General features: G+C 48.8%; 2 protein-coding genes across 2 annotated transcripts in view; both read right to left on the bottom strand.

The window, feature by feature from the left end:
• The window catches only part of ST6GALNAC4 (ST6 N-acetylgalactosaminide alpha-2,6-sialyltransferase 4), a 158,913-nt gene that overhangs the window by 112,764 nt on the left and 25,016 nt on the right, over positions 1-21,133 (bottom strand). The window lies entirely within an intron of this gene.
• The window catches only part of LOC138302236 (collagen alpha-1(III) chain-like), a 38,568-nt gene continuing 36,890 nt past the window's right edge, over positions 19,456-21,133 (bottom strand). Inside the window, exon 5 of the mRNA XM_069242556.1 lies at positions 19,456-21,090. Coding sequence (XP_069098657.1) covers positions 19,456-21,090 — 1,635 coding nt within the window. The remainder of the gene's footprint in view (positions 21,091-21,133) is intronic.

The following is a 21,133-nucleotide window of genomic DNA, read 5'->3' as shown; positions in this document are numbered from 1 at the left end:
ACACCAGGCCTGGAGGGGGCACACTGTACAATGAAGGGTGCACACCATGCCTGGAAGGGGCACACTGCACATTGAAGGGTGCACACCACGCATGGAGTGTGCACACTGAGGGGTGCACACCACGCATGGAGTGTGCACACCATGTCTGGAGGGGGCACACTGTACACTGAGGGGTGCACACCATGCCTGGAGTGTGCACACCACGCCTGGAGAGGGCACACTGTACACTGAGGGGTGCTCACCATGCCTGGAGGGGGCACACTGCACATTAAGGGGTGCACACCTCGCCTGGAGTGGGCACATTGAGGGGTGCACACCACGCATGGAGTGTGCACACCATGCCTGGAGGGGGCACACTGTACACTGAGGGGTGCACACCATGCCTGGAAGGGGCACACTGCACATCGAGGGGTGCACACCACGCATGGAGTGTGCACACCACGCCTGGAGGGGACACACTGTGCACTGAAGGGTGCACAGCACGCCTGGAAGGGGCACACTGCACATCGAGGGGTGCACACCATGCAAGGCATCTGCACACTGAGGGGTGCACACCATGCATGGAGTGTGCACACCACGTCTGGAGGGTGCACACTGTACACTGAGGGGTGCACACCATGGATGGAGTGTGCGCACCACGCCTGGCGGAGGCACACTGCATATTGAGGGGTGCTCACCACGCCTGGAATGTGCACATTACGCCTGGAGAGGGCACACTGAGGGGTGCACACTACAGCTGTGGGGGCACACTGCACATTGAGGGGCGCACATGACGCATGGTCTGTGCACACTGAGGGGTGCACACCACGCCTGGAGGGGGCACACTGTACACTGAAGGGTGCACACCATGCATGGAGTGTGCACACCACGCCTGGCGGGGGCACACTGAACATTGAGGGGTGCTCACCACACCTGGAGTGTGCACATCACGCCTGGAGAGGGCACACTAAGGGGTGCACACTAAGGCTGGAGGGGGCACACTGCACGTTGAGGGGCACACATGATGCATGGAGTGTGCACACTGAGGGGTGCACACCACGCCTGGAGGGGGCACACTGTACACTGAAGGGTGCACACCACGCTTGGAAGGGGCACACTGCACATCGAGGGGTGCACACCACCCAAGGAGTGTGCACACTGAGGGGTGCACACCACGCATGGAGTGTGCACACCACGTCTGGAGGGGGCACACTATACACTGAGGGGTGCACACCACACATGGAGTGTGCACACCACGCCTGGCTGGGGCACACTTGCACATTGAGGGGTGCACACCACGCATGGAGTGTGCACATCACGCTTGGAGAGGGCACACTGAGGGGTGCACACTACGGCTGGAGGGGGCACACTGCACATTGAGGGGCGCACACCCCGCATGGAGTGTGCACACCGAGGGGTGCAAACCATGCCTGGAGGGGGCACACTGTACACTGAAGGGTGCACACCGCGCTTGGAAGCGGCACACTGCACATCGAGGGGTGCACACCACGAAAGGAGTGTGCACACTGAGGGGTGCACACCACGCATGGAGTGTGCACACCACATCTGGAGGGGGCACACTGTACACTGAGGGGTGCACACCACGCATGGAGTGTGCACACTGAGGGGTGCACACCACGTCTGGAGGGGGCACACTGTACATTGAGGGGTGACCCCACCAACTATCTAATTTCATCACTTTTCAAAGATTCAAAGACACCAAGACTCAGTCGTTCACTGACAGTCACCTTCTTATGAGGGGCCCAGACAATTCCCCACCCTATAATTACTGTTACCACGGGCTGCGGTAATTCCGGGGGTCCTGGTAATGTCAGGGGAGGAGAACTAACTGGATTTATGAGATTCTGGGAAATACCGCGCAGGGATTCGGGATTCTGAGCGGGTCCCACGTTTCCCAGTATTTTCCAGGGTGAGTGAGTTTTTAGCGGCCAGAATCCCTGTGTGGAACCAGACCAGTGGCGCCTCTACTGGGAGCAGTAACTGGGGTGCCGGGCCCATCAGAGCTGACAGGCCACTTGTAGTTGGGGCCCAAGGGGTAGAACCGGACTCCAGCCCCAAAAATGCACAACCTTTGGCAAATGCTAAACCCAGAGAGGTGCCCCAGTCACAGCAAGGTGGATCTCTGATTTAGGGAATTCTTGGGTTAGCAAACGTGCCTCTGTTCCCTGTGACGTATCACTTTCACCTCCCACTAAACCTCACAATATGATCAGTTGCCCCTGAGTACTGAAAACAAGTTGAGTTCAGTGCACAGTCCTTCAAGGCTCAGCCTCTTCCATCATCATCAACTCACCACTTACCTGTTCAACCCCCACAATCGCCTCAAGCACCCCCTTACCTCCATCTTGTTCAAATACAACCCCCCAAATTATTTGGTCAAATATCAGATATTTCCAGCTGCTGGGACCACTCAAAGGGACCACCTGGCAAACCCCACCAAAGCCACCAACGCCCCCTGAGACCCTCCTACGCCCTCAGTGTCTAACTCTGCACCCTGAGCTCTGTTTGTTTCTGATAAGGGTCTCGTCATGTAGGTGTGTGGTCAGCAATCCTACCATTGTGACATAATATCATATCAAGATTACACTATCTGCACGCACATCTACAACTCAAGGATTTACATATGTACTACCTGCCTCAGACTGCTGGTAAGTACTGTCTGCTATAGCGATGCACACAACCTCTCATACCAGGAGCACTTACAAACTAATCCAAAACAGCTACTTACAAGAACAGGGGGTTGGCCTGCTGCCAACGCTTCTACTGCCCGTCTCTTCAGTGCCGCTGCATAAGGGGTTTTACCCTGTATTTACAGGCTGGAGGAGAGCCTCTACCTCGCAACAGACTTCACACTGCCTACACTAGAGAGAGAAACACCTGCCTCCTGAATCAACCAGACTCCTCCCTATAGGATCCTCAAAAGATTGCCTCCCCTTAAATCCCACAGGTAAGAAGGCGTAATGGAAGCCTGAACCTGGCCTCAGTCATGGAACGAGGAAGTACGAGTCAGACTGTTGTAATTTATCATAAGTAATGTTTTGTATAAAATGTACATTCTCTATCTCCCCCTTCCTTTGATTGTGTGCCCACCTGCCCATAGGGATCCAAGTGTAACATTCCATCCCTCCCCATTTCCCCCTTGTCTTCCCAGTTGGTTCCTACCAGCATTCTATAACCGTTGCTGTGACAGTTGACAGCTGTGAGGAGAAATGCTCGCTACCGGTTGTGGCTGGAGGCTGTTGTTAATTCATCTTGCCAATAAATTATTTCTTAAAGAACATCATCGGAGTTAAGGAATATTTATAATACTGGCGACGAATTGCTGGTGGGGGACAGCAGTCTCAGCCTCCTCCCCTACAACTTATAGCCACCTTGTTGGAAAATGGGTTGCTGGTAAGGGCAGGTAGGTACCTACACCTAGCAACAAGCCACTAACCTCCACCTAGGTACAGTTAGGTCTCAGTAAATTAATCCCAGCTCAACCCTTGGTAGCTTGGCAACGAGCGTCAAGGCTTAACTTAGGAGACAGTGTGTAAAGCATTCAAATATCACAAAACAGTAATTAAATAAAACACAGGAAACAGTTTAAAAATCCAAAACCAATTTATAAAAATAGTTTATATTTTTATCTTTAAAATGACACAAAAACGAATAAAATTGGTTCAGGGGAACCGGAGATATGAATTTTTAAAGTATTATTATTTTTCTAGCGCTTAGAAACAAAAAGCGCCAATCGGGTCATCTGGTTGCACCTCGACCGGGGCAAAGTCAAAGTTTAAGGCCGACCGCGATGGAGCCCTGCTCGGCTACAAGTCGCGGGAGGCCTCGGTTAAAAAGTTACCTTCTGACTTAGTCTTTATTTTGACGTTTTTCTTCACCGGGACGAACCTGCCAGTTGAATCCGACCTCCTGGAGCCCTTGTCCGGATACGCGATGTGGGTTTCCTCGGTGGTGATTTCTACCTTCGGACTTAGTCGTTTTTTCGAGATGAAAATCCTTCGACCGGGGTAAACCTGGATCTTGATCCGACGTCCGTGGAGCCCTTCTCGGATACGATGGCTGGGAGGTCCCGGTCAACTTTTTACGTTCGGACTTAGTCTCTTTTTCAGATGTTTTTCTTTACCGGGACGAACCACGAAGTCAGGCCGGGTCGCGGTTGAGGCAAGCCGGCTAGAATTTCCGCGGCGGGTCGGTCCCTCTCTGGAGCTTTTTTACAAAATTTTCCAAATCTTTTCCAAACTTCTGGGGCTTCACCCAGATGTTCTTTTAAGGTTCTTTTGGGGTCCACAGCTCACCCCAAGGGTCCAGAAGTTCTGTGATGGTCCTTGGGGGGTGCGGACTTCAACTCCCAGAATGCACCTGGCGCAAACTCCTTTTTGGCCACTGGGCAGTGGTCAACTGGTCACTTTTCAGGAGTTGGTGCAGGGGGACTCTGGATAGCAATTTTTCACCTGTAGCAAACAGGGAGTCCCTCCTTGAACCAGTTGAAGCCAGGCAAAGTCCTTCTTGTGGTGAAGCCCAAGTGTGCAGCTGGTGCAGTCCTTCTGAGTGCAGGGTCCAGGTGCAGGCCAGGGGTCCAGCAGGGCAGTCCTTCTTCTCCTTAAGTTCCTTCTTCTTGAAAGTTGGTGGGGATCTGAGGTGTGGGGGCAGGTCTGCCAGTTTTATCCTTGCTCCTGGGTGAAAAGCAGGGGGGTCCTGGTCCTCCAATCAGGTACAGGGTTGTCCCCCTGTGATGACCACTTCCTGGGAAGTGTGGCAAAAATCCATCCCAAAAGGCAACAGTCTCTAAAAATCCAACATGGCTGAATCTGATTTTTGGAGGTTACATCTGGCTGAGCCCACCCACTGGTGTGGCTAAAAATCATAAACACACCCCTCTCCTGCCCTCTCCTAATCTAATCAAGGGGGCACCTAGTTGTCTGGGGTTGCAGGATGTGGGGGTGTTGCTGGGTGCTCCAGATGTCCTTCTCTGCCTTTGAAGACCAGTTTGGCAGCCCTCCCCCTTCCTGCCTCACCATCTGCTGAGGGGAGATTCTCTCCCCCAAGCACATTCCTTTGTGTGAAGCCAGGCCACTTCACACCTCATCAAGGCAGCCTGGCAGAAGCTGCTGCAGGCTGGCCAATCAGAGCACAGCAGCAAAAACAATGCAGAGCTGAAATTGGCAACTTTTTAGGTAAAGTCTAAACTTTTTACCTGAACAAGTTATATTAAATCCCACAACTGGAAGTTGTGGGATTTATTACAACAATTAATTTGATACCAAATTCTTGGTATGTAACATTTAAGGAGACTTTAAAATTTAAAATAAAGTCTGCCCATTCTAGCCTATGAAGGCCATTTACTTCAATGAGGGAAAAACGAATTTGGCTGTTTTTACCTCACCAGGGCTTATAAATCTATTTTTATAAAGTCCCTGCTTATAGTTACATGGCACCCAGCCCTAGGGGCACATAGGGCACACCTTAGGGGTGACTTATATGTAAAAATAAGGTAGTTTAAGACTTTGGAAGTACCTTTAATTCCAAAGTCCAATTTGCATATAACTTTAATTTAAAAGCAGCCAGCAAGGCAGGCTTGCTTTTAAAATGACACTGGGCACCTCAGCAGTGCACCTAGGTGTGCACCACCTATGCTGTGGTCCCTAAACCTACATGCCCTACCATATACTAGGGACTTATAGGTAGGTTAACTTAGCCAATTATAATTAGCCTAATTTGCATATCCATTTTACACAGAGCACTGGCCCTGGGACTGGTAAGCAGTACCCAGGGCACAGCCAAGAGTCAGTAACCACCAGTACCTATCCAAAAAGTGTGGGGGTGATCAGGCAAAAAAGGAGGACTTTCCTACACTGCCCCCCCCCCCAGATGAAAGGTGATGGGTACTAACCTACACCCTGGTAGTCCTCATCAGCTAAGTGGAAAAACCTGGAAAGGCCATCTGCATTGGCATGAGCAGTCCCAGGTCTGTGCTCCACTGTGAAGTCCATCCCCTGTAGGGAAATGGACCACCTTAACAGTTTTGGGTTCTCCCCCCTCATCTGCATCAACCACCTGAGAGGTCTGTGGTCAGTTTGTACACGGAAGTGAGTGCCAAACAAGTAAGGCCTCAACTTCTTCAGGGACCAGACCACAGCAAAGGCCTCCCTCTCAATGGCACTCCATTTTTTCTCTCTGGGGAGTAGTCGCCTGCTGATGAAGGCAACTGGGTGATCATGGCCCTCTTCATTAACTTGTGCTAACACTGCCCCAATCCCTTCCTCTGAAGCATCTGTTTGCACTACAAACTCCTTGCTATAGTCAGGGGCCAGTAACACTGGTGCTGAACACATAGCCTGTTTTAGGGTGTCAAAAGCTTTCTGACACTCTGGGGTCCAAATGACCTTCTTGGGCTGTTTCTTGGAGGTAAGCTCAGTCAGAGGGGCCACTATGGTCCCAAAATTCTGAACAAACCTCCTGTAGTACCCAGTCAGGCCAAGAAAGGCCCTGACCTGAGTCTGGGTTTTTGGAGCCTCCCAATCCAGAATAGTCTGGATCTTGGGCTGGAGAGGTTGTACATGGCCTCCACCAACAAGGTGGCCCAGGTACACAACAGAGCTTTGCCCTATCTGGCACTTGCTTGCCTTGATAGTCAGGCCTGCTTGAAGCAGGGCCTGAAGCACTTCCTTCAGGTGGACCAGGTGGTCCCTCCAGGTGGAACTAAATACAGCTATATCATCCAGATAAGCTGCACTGAAAGATTCCAACCCAGATAGGACTCTGTTCACCAACTGTTGGAAGGTGGCAGGAGCATTTTTCATGCCAAAGGGCATCACCTTGAACTGAAAGTGGCCCTCTGGTGTGGAAAATGCTGACCTCTCCTTAGCTCTTGGACTTAAGGCAATCTGCCAATATCCTGAGGTCAGATCAAACGTGCTCAGGAATTTGGCAGCCCCCAACCTGTCAATGAGCTCATCAGCTCTAGGTATGGGGTGAGCATCAGTCCTAGTGACTGCGTTTAGACCTCTGTAGTCCACACAGAATCTCAATTCTTTCTTCCCACCTTGGGGATTAGCTTTGGGCACCAGTACCACTGGACTGGACCAAGGACTATCAGAGGGCTCAATTACCTTGAGGTCCAACATCTTAGCCACTTCAGCTTTGATGTTGGCCTTGACCTGGTCAGACAGCCTGTACAGCTTGTTCTTGACAGGCAAGCTGTCACCAGTGTCAACATCATGGACACACCAATTGGTGAGTCCTGGGGTCAGGGAGAACAGACTAGCAAACTGTCCCAAAACTTGCTTACAGTCTTTTTGTTGCTGATCTGTCAATTTGGGAGAGAGTACCACTCCCTCCACTGACCCATCTTTTGCCTTTGAGGACAGGAGGTCTGGCAGAGGTTCACCCTCCTCCTCCTTCCCTTCATCAGTGACCATTAGCATGGTCATGTCTGCCCTGTCCTGGTGGGGTTTCATCCTGTTTACATGCAGGATCCTGTGAGGATTCCTGGGGGTGCCAAGGTCCACCAAGTAGGTGACCTCACCTTTTTTCTCCAGAATTGGATAGGGCCCAGTCCATTTGGCCTGAAGTGCCCTAGGAGCCATAGGCTCCAAAACCCACACCAGCTGTCCTGGTTGATACTCAGGCATGGTAGCCTTTTGATCATGCCAGAGCTTCATGGGCTCCTGGCTGGCTTCCAGGTTTCTGCTTGCCTTCTTCATATACTCAGCCATGTGTGACCGCAGGCCTAGCACATAATCTAGCACATTCTCCTTGGATTCTTTGAGAGGCTTTTCCCAAGACTCTCTCACCAAGCACAATGGGCCTCTTACAGGGTGCCCAAACGGGTAATTCAAAGGGGCTGAATCCAACCCCCTTCTGTGGCACCTCTCTGTAGGCAAACAGCAGGCAAGGGAGGAGGACATCCCATCTCCTCCTGAGTTTGTCAGACAAACCCATGATCATGCCCTTCAGGGTCTTATTAAATCTTTCCACCAGACCATTGGTCTGTGGGTGGTAGGGGGTGGTGAACTTATAAGTAACACCACACTCATCCCACATGGCTTTCAGATAGGCTGACATAAAGTTTGTGCCCCTATCTGAGACCACCTCCTTTGGGAATCCCACTCTGGTGAACACACCAAGTAGGGCCCTAGCCACTGTGGGAGCAGTGACTGTCCGGACGGGTATTGCCTCAGGGTACCTGGTGGCATGGTCCACAACCACCACAATGTACCTGTTACCTGAGGCAGTTGGTGGGTCTAGGGGACCAACAATGTCAATCCCCACCCGCTCAAAGGGAGTCCCAACCACTGGCAGTGGTATCAAGGGAGCCTTTGGCTTGCCTCCTGTCTTGCCACTGGCTTGGCAGGTGACACAGGAGCTGCAAAACTCCCTGACTTTTTCTGACATTTGGGGCCAATAAAAATGGTTGACCAGCCTGTTCCAGGTCTTGGTCTGTCCCAAATGACCAGCTAAGGGGATATCATGGCTTAAGGTAAGGAGGAATTCTCTATACTTCTGGGGGACAACTACTCTCCTAGTAGCCCCTGGTTTGAGGGCCCTTGCCTCAGTGTAGAGAACTCCATCCTCCCAGTAAACCTTGTGGGACCCACTGGTATCCCCTTGTTCTTGCCTGGCAGCAGTCTGCCTCAGGCCTTCAAGAGTGGGACACTCTCTTTGTCCCTGGCACAAATCTTCTCTGGTGGGCCCACCTGCCCCTTGCAGTTCTGCCCAATCAGGCATAGTTTGCAGGGAAAGTGTCCCTCCCTCAGAGTTCAGATCCTCCCCCTCAGGGTTGGATTCTTTCTGACCCTCTGTACTTGTTGGGGCTGGCAATCCAGACCCAGTGCCCTTTCTCTTTTTCTTGGAGGCTTGGCCTATTGTTCCAGGGTCCAAGTGTCCAGCATTTCCCTGTTGTGCTGCCTGTGACCTGGTCACAGCACACACCCATTCAGGGAGGTCCAACATCTGTGCATGGACCCTTCTCTCCACTTCTGACCATTCAGATGCTTCAAGATCATTTCCCAGCAGACACTCTACTGGGAGGGCAGGAGCTACAGCTACCTTCTTAGGGCCAGTCACACCTCCCCATTCCAGACTCACCATAGCCATGGGATGGAGTTTGGTTCTGCTATCTGCATAAGTCACCTGGTGGAAGACACCAGGTAAGACCTGCTCTGGAGAAACCAGCTTTTCTGTGACCATTGTCACACTGGCTCCTGTATCTCTCAGAGCTTCCACTTCAGTCCCATTGACTTTAGGCCTCTGCCTGTACCTCTCCATCATGGGAGGTAAGGTGGCCATAGTTGCAATGTCCACCCCACCCACGGATACTAAGGTGACCTCAGTGTACCCTGATTCCACCCCTGGGCCAACTTCCACCCCCAACCCTACACTAGCAATCCCCTGGGATTGCCCACCAGTGGGGGGCTTCTTGGAGCAGATAGCATCTCCTCTTTTATGTCCAGGTTGGTGACAATCAAAACACTTGCCGGCCTTAGCAAGCTCCTGAAACCTTCCTGCTTTAGCAGGATCATAATTCTTTCCCTGATACCCTTTCCCTTTAAAAGTGAATTGGCTCGGGGCTCCCCCTCCTTGAGAAGTTTTTGGGGACTCTTGTGAGGACTCTTTGGGCTTTTTATCATCTTTCCCCTGGTTTTTGCCCTGAGAAGAACCATGTCCTCCCTTTTTCTGATCACCCCCTGGGGGTTTCTGGTTAACCCTAGTTCTTAACCAGTCATCTGCTGCCTCCCCCAGCTCTCTGGGGTTGGTCAACCTAGAGTCTACTAGATACTGGCGGAGCCTCTCTTGGACACAATTAGTTAGAAGGTGCTCCCTCATAATCAAATTGTACAGCCCCTCAAAGGTACTTACCCTGTTGCCCTGTATCCAGCCCTCCAGTGCCTTTACTGAAATGTCCACAAAGTCCACCCAGGACTGGGTGCTTGTCTTTTGGGTGTCCCTAAACCTGAGCCTATACTGCTCTGGGGTCAGACCAAACTTTTTAGTCAAGCAACTCTTCATACTGGGGTATGAGTCTGCATCTTCCCCACTCATGGTAAGGAGCCTATCCCTCCCAGAGTTGGGAACCAACTCCCAAAGAAGTGAACCCCAGTACTGAGGCTTGACTTTCCTCATCTGGAGGGCCCTCTCAAAGGCCCCCAGCCACTTATCTATGTCATCCCCTTCTACATAGGCAGGAACCACCCCTTTGGGTAATCTGGGGGCAAAACCCCCACCCAGGGACACCTCAGCCTCTTTATCGCTGCCACCATCTCTTTTCTCTTTGCTTGCCCACTTTTTCTTTTCTAGGGCCAGCTTCTCTGCTTCCAAAGCTATGTATGCTAGCTGGGCCTCCAGCTCTCTTTCTCTGATGGATGGGTTCTCTCCTCCTGAAGGGACCCCCTTCCTACCACTAGCTTTGGGTCTGCCCCTAGTGACTGTATCTACTGAGGACCGTTCTTCCTCTTCCTCACTTAGGCTCAGATGCCTTCCCTCCCCTGAGTAGTTAGAGTTAGCATCTTCCCCTTTTTCTTCCTCCTCTGGAGCTTCCTCTGTCTCTACCTCTTGGGCCTCAGCCCATGCTGTCAGGGATTTAATCAGGATTTGCTTCCTGAGATCTGTGGTTGCAGGCAACCCTCTTTCAATACACAACCCCCTAAGCTGGACTACTGTCAGTGTGGGTAGGCTAGCCAGATCAAGCTCCATGGTTCCCTAGTTTTGTGTCAACAAAAACATTTTGCAAAAATTGGAAACAAGAATTTAGAAAAATTACAAAAATTCAATAATTGAAATTAATCCAAATTAATAATAAAAAAAAAAAATTAAAAATTAAAAATTAAAAAAAGTTTTTTTGCACTAAGACAATTTAAAGGATTTTTAATTTGTTTTACCCAAAACTGTAACGTGATACTGAACACAAGTACAGGATCCCACCGCTGCCACCAAAAATGTTGGAAAATGGGTTGCTGGTAAGGGCAGGTAGGTACCTACACCTAGCAACAAGCCACTAACCTCCACCTAGGTACAGTTAGGTCTCAGTAAATTAATCCCAGCTCAACCCTTGGTAGCTTGGCAACGAGCGTCAAGGCTTAACTTAGGAGACAGTGTGTTAAGCATTCAAATATCACAAAACAGTAATTAAATAAAACACAGGAAACAGTTTAAAAATCCAGAACCAATTTATAAAAATAGTTTATATTTTTATCTTTAAAATGACACAAAAACGAATAAAATTGGTTCAGGGGAACCGGAGATATGAATTTTTAAAGTATTATTATTTTTCTAGCGCTTAGAAACAAAAAGCGCCAATCGGGTCATCTGGTTGCACCTCGACCGGGGCAAAGTCAAAGTTTCAGGCCGACCGCGATGGAGCCCTGCTCGGCTACAAGTCGCGGGAGGCCTCGGTTAAAAAGTTACCTTCTGACTTAGTCTTTATTTTGAAGTTTTTCTTCACCGGGACGAACCTGCCAGTTGAATCCGACCTCCTGGAGCCCTTGTCCGGATACGCGATGTGGGTTTCCTCGGTGGTGATTTCTACCTTCGGACTTAGTCGTTTTTTCGAGATGAAAATCCTTCGACCGGGGTAAACCTGGATCTTGATCCGACGTCCGTGGAGCCCTTCTCGGATACGATGGCTGGGAGGTCCCGGTCAACTTTTTACGTTCGGACTTAGTCTCTTTTTCGGATGTTTTTCTTTACCGGGATGAACCACGAAGTCATGCCGGGTCGCGGTTGAGGCAAGCCGGCTAGAATTTCCGCGGCGGGTCGGTCCCTCTCTGGAGCTTTTTTAAAAAAAATTCCAAATCTTTTCCAAACTTCTGGGGCTTCACCCAGATGTTCTTTTAAGGTTCTTTTGGGGTCCACAGCTCACCCCAAGGGTCCAGAAGTTCTGTGATGGTCCTTGGGGGGTGCGGACTTCAACTCCCAGAATGCACCTGGCGCAAACTCCTTTTTGGCCACTGGGCAGTGGTCAACTGGTCACTTTTCAGGAGTTGGTGCAGGGGGACTCTGGATAGCAATTTTTCACCTGTAGCAAACAGGGAGTCCCTCCTTGAACCAGTTGAAGCCAGGCAAAGTCCTTCTTGTGGTGAAGCCCAAGTGTGCAGCTGGTGCAGTCCTTCTGAGTGCAGGGTCCAGGTGCAGGCCAGGGGTCCAGCAGGGCAGTCCTTCTTCTCCTTAAGTTCCTTCTTCTTGAAAGTTGGTGGGGATCTGAGGTGTGGGGGCAGGTCTGCCAGTTTTATCCTTGCTCCTGGGTGAAAAGCAGGGGGGTCCTGGTCCTCCAATCAGGTACAGGGTTGTCCCCCTGTGATGACCACTTCCTGGGAAGTGTGGCAAAAATCCATCCCAAAAGGCAACAGTCTCTAAAAATCCAACATGGCTGAATCTGATTTTTGGAGGTTACATCTGGCTGAGCCCACCCACTGGTGTGGCTAAAAATCATAAACACACCCCTCTCCTGCCCTCTCCTAATCTAATCAAGGGGGCACCTAGTTGTCTGGGGTTGCAGGATGTGGGGGTGTTGCTGGGTGCTCCAGATGTCCTTCTCTGCCTTTGAAGACCAGTTTGGCAGCCCTCCCCCTTCCTGCCTCACCATCTGCTGAGGGGAGATTCTCTCCCCCAAGCACATTCCTTTGTGTGAAGCCAGGCCACTTCACACCTCATCAAGGCAGCCTGGCAGAAGCTGCTGCAGGCTGGCCAATCAGAGCACAGCAGCAAAAACAATGCAGAGCTGAAATTGGCAACTTTTTAGGTAAAGTCTAAACTTTTTACCTGAACAAGTTATATTAAATCCAACAACTGGAAGTTGTGGGATTTATTACAACAATTAATTTGATACCAAATTCTTGGTATGTAATATTTAAGGAGACTTTAAAATTTAAAATAAAGTCTGCCCATTCTAGCCTATGAAGGCCATTTACTTCAATGAGGGAAAAACGAATTTGGCTGTTTTTACCTCACCAGGGCTTATAAATCTATTTTTATAAAGTCCCTGCTTATAGTTACATGGCACCCAGCCCTAGGGGCACATAGGGCACACCTTAGGGGTGACTTATATGTAAAAATAAGGTAGTTTAAGACTTTGGAACTACTTTTAATTCCAAAGTCGAATTTGCATATAACTTTAATTTAAAAGCAGCCAGCAAGGCAGGCTTGCCTTTAAAATGACACTGGGCACCTCAGCAGTGCACCTATGGGTGCACCACCTATGCTGTGGTCCCTAAACCTACATGCCCTACCATATACTAGGGACTTATAGGTAGGTTCACTTAGCCAATTATAATTAGCCAAATTTGCATATCCATTTTACACAGAGCACTGGCCCTGGGACTGGTAAGCAGTACCCAGGGCACAGCCAAGAGTCAGTAACCACCAGTACCTATCCAAAAAGTGTGGGGGTGATCAGGCAAAAAAGGAGGACTTTCCTACACACCTGTGTCACAGACAGATGCTGGAAATAAACAACAGGAGATCAAAAATAATTCCCTGAAGTGAGCAGAACTTTCAGTCTGGAAATAATTTGAGAAACTACTGTCTGTTTCTACATTCACCTGCCATGCTGCTAACGCAGGTTATTATTATAAAATATACTCTCAGCATAAACACATAACGGCAAGTTTATGTTTAACTTCAGAATTACAGAGCAGGAAACCTTATGAACCTTGCACTATCTTCAGATCTGACAGGCTCAGCTGATAACTGTGTCTATCAAGGCTGGAATAAACTATTGACACACACTGCATTTCTCAACCATTTTCAAGATTATAAACAGAATTCTATTCAGCTCAACTCTGGGAGACAAACAGAAACTACCGATGTGAATTGTTGCCTCTCAACATTTAATTAAAGGAGAAAGGCTCTTGTAAAACTTGTAAACGATGCAAGAATCTTTCCATCTGCATGCTGACAGGCACAGCTTTAAAATAGCCTGTCAAAGTTATCACCAACTGCATTTCTAGAAAGAAATCCTTCTTTTACCTCACCTTCTGACGGGAATCCCTTCAGCAACCGAAGTCTTTTTCTTCATAAGTCTGAGTGGAGGGATGGGACAAGGGAAGCCAGACCCTCCTGCAGGAAACTAGAGAGTGAAGACTAGAGCGCACACCTTCAGGAAACACTAACACAATATAGCGCCATCTTTGATTTACTACTATCGAGAGCCAGCACATAATCTTCACGCTGATGGGCACAGCTCTTAAACCTTCCTGAGCAAATCCGAATCTCATGTCATTCACTGGCAGACACAGTTTGTTTTTTTGCATATTTGCTCTATTGCACTGTGAGGCTAATGACACAGCCTCAATATCTTATATCTGAGCTGGCTTGATATTCTGTGTCTACACGCTGATTGGAAAAGCTCCTTCATTAGCACCTTCTACCAACTTTACAAGAAGCCTGTCACGCTGATGGGCACAGCTTATTTAACAAGTTATAGTAGTTATTAATTGCATTTGTTTATGCATAAGTTTATTATGTTTATTCCCTTCCATTTAAAAAGAGTATATGTCAACTGAGGGTACAGATCAACAATTAACCCCTCCATTGTTATAATAACATATTATACATGATTTTATATGTCTTTCTATTGCTGAGGTAAACAGTGAACTTTAAGCATTTACGAATATATGCCAGTGATGCTAATTCTTTTCTGAGAGTATATTGAGTATATTGTTATCTGTTTACGTTATACATGGCGGCAACAAATATGTCTCAACCCCCACCCTTTTTGGATGAAGCAGGCGAACCAACCATACCCGAGAAGGAATGGGAGAAAATATTCATCTCATATCTGATTGCAATAGGAGGAGAAAAATTCTCTCCCTTAAGGAAACAACACATATTACTTCACAACTTAGGTATTCAAGGGAGAAAAGTTTATGAGAATCTGCCAGATCCTGAAAGTGAGGATGAAGATGCAGATAGCGAAGCAGATGTTTACTATAAAACTTTCAACAAATTAGAGAAACATTTTGGTCAAAGAATAAACATTGTATTAGAAAGGCACAAGTTCTTTTCTAGAATACAAGGAAAAACAGAGAAAATTTCTAGTTACATTGCTGTGTTAAGAGGTTTGGCTAGTATGTGTGACTTTGGCCCATTGTGTGATTCCTTAATTAGAGACCAGCTAGTTTGTTGCACGAACAACCACAAGATTCAAGAAAAACTATTAGCAGGAAATCCAGACTTAAAAGAAGCAATAGAAATAGCTAAAAGTATAGAACACACAGAAGAGTGCATTAGAGAAATGAAACAAAACAACAATTCAGACACTATCCACTTAGTGAAAGATCACCCAGGCAAAGAAGTACAAGACACAGGAGAAAGGAAGAAAATTCCAGACTCTCTCAATAAAAAGGCATTTGAAGAAGAGAGAAGAGACAAATTAAAATGTTTTCGATGTGGAAATTTTAACCATTTAGCCAACAATATCAATTGTCCTGCACGTTCCGTAGTCTGTAGGAAATGCAATAAGAGAGGGCATTATGCTAGACTATGTAAAAACCTAAAAGATGAAAGAAAAAGTGTACATGTTGTGGGACATGTGGGGGAATGTACTAACAAATATGTTTTCCAAGTGGTAAGTGAAGTATCTACTACTGGGAGTAGTTATCCCACTTGTGACGTTTTGTTGGATGGAGTATTGTTCAAAATGTATGCTAACTCATGCTCTCCCTACACGTTGATCGATTACAACAATTTTCAAGAAAAATTTAAGGACAAAACGTATGTTATCTTACAACCTGATGTAAAACCTGGGGGGTACAACAAGGATCCCATACCATTAGTAGGAATGGTGAATATGATTATAACCTTTAAGGACCGTTCCACTGCGGGAAAGATCTATCTAACAAAAAAAGGATCTAATTTATTAGGTTGGGCTCACCAAAAAGCTTTAGGAATCAAACTTGATCCTAACAGCCAAGAACCTGTGTTATCAATTTTGGAAGGAAGAGAGAACTTAAGACGGTATGAGAAACTATGTGAAGAGTTCTCTGAAGTATTTAATGATGATTTAGGCCATCTTAAAAATTTCCAACATAAAATCAAACTAAAAAACAACGCAGTACCAGTAATACATAAGGTAAGACCAATTCCCCATTTAATGCGTGACCCTTTACAAGAGGAATTGGACAAACTGGTCAAGCAGAAAATTATAGAACCTATAGAATGTTCGCTCCAATTGTAGTCACCCAAAAGTCTGGAGGGAGGGGTCTTCGTCTCTGTGTCGACTTAAGAGATCTCAATGCAAATATTTGGGTGGATAGATTTCCTCTGCCCAGAATAAATGAAATGATCAGCGTAATTGGAGAGGCAAACCATTTTAGCGTAATTGATCTCTCCTCAGCATACCACCAAATAGAATTACACGAAGATTCCAAATCCTTAACCTCATTTATAACTCCATTCGGAGCATACAGGTACTGCAGAATGCCATTCGGTCTTGCTTCAGCAGCTGCAGTGTTCCAGAGAGTCATGCAAAAAATTTTGGAGGGGATAAAGAATGTTTTATGCTTCCAAGATGACATACTTATATATGGCAATTCTACAGCTAATCATGACAACTCATTAAGGGAAGTTCTGTCAGCACTCAAAAAAGCAGGTCTAACCATAAGAAAAGACAAATGCCAGTTGGGAGTCCAATCAGTTGATTACCTAGGACATACGATTTCCAAACATGGAATTAAACCTAAAATTGATTTAGTCAATGCTGTAAAAGATGCTCCTCCTCCAACAAATAAGGAGGAATTAAAATCCTTTTTAGGGTTATTTGAATACATGACTAAATTCATCAAGAATCAAGAATTTTGCAGATATTGCTGCACCATTAAGAGCCCTCTTAAAAAAAGGTACTCATTTCATATGGGACGGGGAATGCCATGAAGCCTTTGAGTCTATCAAAAAAGCCATTGTTAGTGCCCCTTCCTTGGGAAATTTTGACACCAGACGTGAAACCATCCTAACTACTGACGCCAGTGGGAAAGGAATTGGAGCATCCCTAACTCAAATGGTGGAAGGCGAGGAAAAAATCATAGCGTTTGCTTCCAGAGCATTAAAAGCTACAGAATGTAATTACTCCACTGTAGAGCGTGAAGCACTTGCATGTACTTGGGCTATTTCACACTTTAAATACTTCCTTTGGGGATTACCATTTACTGTACGCACTGACCATAAGCCTCTGATTTATATATTTTCAACAAAGGGGAGGGAGACCACCACTCCTCGAATAGCTAAATGGCTCATAGGTATGGAAGGTTACAATTTCAAAATCGAATATGTTCCTGGTATAAAAAACTCTGTAGCGGATTGTCTATCCAGGCTACCATGTGTACAGGAGGAGGAAAATGTAAATAATCTGAAGAGCCTGTATTAATGATTGATATCCCTAGTATTACAAGGGAGGAATGGAACACTTGCATGGAAAACGACCATACTCTATTAAATGTGAAGGTAAGGATAGTCCAAGGATGGCCCCCAAAGTCTAATGGCCTAGATCAGGATTTAAAACATTTTTGGGCTGTGAGACAAGAATTAAGTATTGTTGACGACAAAGTCATGAGAGGGGAAAGGATAGTACCACCTAAGGGCTTGTGGGATAGGATTACGGATTTGGCCCATGAAGGTCACTTAGGTAGAAGCTTAACCAAGGCTAAAGTCAGGGCCACGTACTGGTTCCCGAGCATGGACCGCATTGTGGAAAATAAAGTCAGGGATTGTTTGACTTGTGCCATGAGCAACAAAAGCAAGAATACCAGGTGCGCACCACTATCCCCCGTGAGTGTGCCATCCAAACCTTGGGACAAACTGGGTCTCGACATTATTGGTCCATTAAAACTTTCCACGTGGGCTGGTAAATTTATGTTAGTACTGATGGACTATCACTCTCATTGGATCACCATCAGAGTAGTTAGCAGCATCACAACCCAATCTCTAGTGAATTTCTTAACCGATACATTCATGACAGAAGGTGTGCCTAGCACTATAGTAACAGACAACGGGGTCCAATTCACTTCTGAGGAAATGCGTGAGTTTTTACAAAGGTTGTCTATCATACATCACAAAACAGCATTGTATTGCCCTAGAGCAAATGGTTTGGTGGAACCCGTTAACCGTATGATCAAAGAGTGCATGCAAACCGCACACATATCAAGGATTCCTCCTGATAAAGCACTTCAAAAAATGATTTGGTCCTATCACACAACCCCTAATTCAGTTACCAAGGTATCACCCTTCTTAGCGCTCAAAGGGAGGTTACCAGGCACCAAATTGACCCCCAACTGGCTGGGTGGAGGAGAGCCTAAATGGGTTCATAGAGATAAAATGAAGAATCAAGTCAAAACACATCAGGAAGGGTACAAGAAAAGATATGACCAAAAGCATGGTTCCAAGTTAGGAAGATGGAATGTTGGCGATCGGGTAATGGTTAAACTACCAGACAATCGCCAAGGGTTTGAATCTAAATTCTCCAAACCTATAAAAATAACAGAGGTGAAGAAAAATGTAGTAACATTAGAGGATGGCAGAACGTGGAGCATGGATAGATTAACAGCCCATTGTCCATCTCAGAAGTATTCAGGTATGGATGGAAAGCCAAAGGATGTATTGAAATATGATGGGAACAATCGCAGAGCTAGGGCTCGTGCAGTTCCTGTCTGGCACAAAGATTACATGCTCGCTTGATTTCCCAACAGGATATTACTTTCAAACATTCTATGAAAGTCTTTTATGGGAAGGAGAAGTGTTGTAATTTATCATAAGTAATGTTTTGTATAAAATGTACATTCTCTATCTCCCCCTTCCTTTCATTGTGTGCCCACCTGCCCATAGGGATCCAAGTGTAACATTCCATTCCTCCCCATTTCCCCCTTGTCTTCCAAGTTGGTTCCTACCAGCATTCTATAACCGTTGCTGTGACAGTTGACAGCTGTGAGGAGAAATGCTCGCTACCGGTTGTGGCTGGAGGCTGTTGTTAATTCATCTTGCCAATAAATTATTTCTTAAAGAACATCATCGGAGTTAAGGAATATTTATAATACAGACATAATGGGATTAGCCGTAATAACTGTATTATGTTACCTTCCTTGTCCCATTCTTGACTTAAGGAGACACCAAAGAATCTGACACCTATTTCACCTCAAAACAATCCAAAGTAAGAGACGTCAACCCAAGCCCGACGGAAGCTCTCTGCCCTCATTCTATCCTGAGAGTTACACAGTCACTTGGGCTCACCCCAGACACTCTGCAGCTGGGGTTCACCCCGTACACTCTAGAGCTTCGAGTCACCCCGGACACTCGAGGGCTGGGGTTCACCCAGGACACTCTGGAGCTGGGGTTCACCCCAGACACTCTGGAGCTGGGGTTCACCCCGGATACTCTGGGGGTGGGGTTCACCCAGGACACTCTGGGGCTGGGGTTCACTCAGGACACTCTGGGGCTGGGGTTCGCTCAGGACACTCTGGGGCTGGGGTTCGCTCAGGACACTCTGGGGCTGGGGTTCGCCCTGGACACTCTGGGGCTGGGGTTCGCCCTGGACACTCTGGGCCTGGGGTTCACCATGGACACTCTGGGCCTGGGGTTCACCATGGACACTCTGGGCCTGGGGTTCACCACAGACACTCTGGGCCTGGGGTTCACCACAGACACTCTGGGCCTGGGGTTCACCACAGACACTCTGGGCCTGGGGTTCACCACAGACACTCTGGGGCTAGGGTTCACCCCGGATAGTCTGGGCCTGGGGTTCACCACAGACACTCTGGGCCTGGGGTTCACCCAGGACACTCTGGGGCTCGGTTCACCCCGGACACTCTGGGGCTGGGATACGCCCCGGACACGCTGGGCCTGGGGTTCACCTTGGACACGCTGGGCCTGGGGTTCACCACGGACACGCTGGGCCTGGGGTTCACCACGGACACGCTGGGCCTGGGGTTCACCACGGACACGCTGGGCCTGGGGTTCACCACGGACACGCTGGGCCTGGGGTTCACCACGGACAATCTGGGCCTGGGGTTCACCACGGACACTCTGGGCCTGGGGTTCACCACGGACACTCTGGGCCTGGGGTTCACCACGGACACTCTGGGCCTGGGGTTCACCACGGACACTCTGGGCCTGGGGTTCACCACGGACACTCTGGGCCTGGGGTTCACCACGGACACTCTGGGCCTGGGGTTCACCACGGACACTCTGGGCCTGGGGTTCACCACGGACACTCTGGGCCTGGGGTTCACCACGGACACTCTGGGCCTGGGGTTCACCACGGACACTCTGGGCCTGGGGTTCACCACGGACACTCTGGGCCTGGGGTTCACCACGGACACTCTGGGCCTGGGGTTCACCACGGACACTCTGGGCCTGGGGTTCACCACGGACACTCTGGGCCTGGGGTTCACCACGGACACTCTGGGCCTGGGGTTCACCACGGACACTCTGGGCCTGGGGTTCACCACGGACACTCTGGGCCTGGGGTTCACCACGGACACTCTGGGCCTGGGGTTCACCACGGACACTCTGGGCCTGGGGTTCACCACGGACACTCTGGGCCTGGGGTTCACCCAGGACACTCTGGGGCTGGGATTCACCCAGGACACTCTGGGGCTGGGATTCACCCCGGACACTCTGGGGCTGGGATTCACCCCGGACACTCTGGGGCTGGGATTCACCCCGGACACTCTGGGGCTGGGATTCACCCCGGACACTCTGGGGCTGGGATTCACCCCGGACACTCTGGGGCTGGGATTCACCCCGGACACTCTGGGGCTGGGATTCACCCCGGACACTCTGGGGCTGGGATTCACCCCGGACACTCTGGGGCTGGGATTCACCCCGGACACTCTGGGGCTGGGATTCACCCCGGACACTCTGGGGCTGGGATTCACCCCGGACACTCTGGGGCTGGGATTCACCCCGGACACTCTGGGGCTGGGATTCACCCCGGACACTCTGGGGCTGGGATTCACCCCGGACACTCTGGGGCTGGGATTCACCCCGGACACTCTGGGGCTGGGATTCACCCCGGACACTCTGGGGCTGGGATTCACCCCGGACACTCTGGGGCTGGGATTCACCCCGGACACTCTGGGGCTGGGATTCACCCCGGACACTCTGGGGCTGGGGTTCACCCCGGACACTCTGGGGCTGGGGACACTCTGGG

This window comes from Pleurodeles waltl, chromosome 6 (genome assembly GCF_031143425.1).
Source record: "Pleurodeles waltl isolate 20211129_DDA chromosome 6, aPleWal1.hap1.20221129, whole genome shotgun sequence".
Lineage (NCBI taxonomy): Eukaryota > Metazoa > Chordata > Amphibia > Caudata > Salamandridae > Pleurodeles > Pleurodeles waltl.
This window is presented reverse-complemented; position numbering and strand designations above follow the sequence as displayed.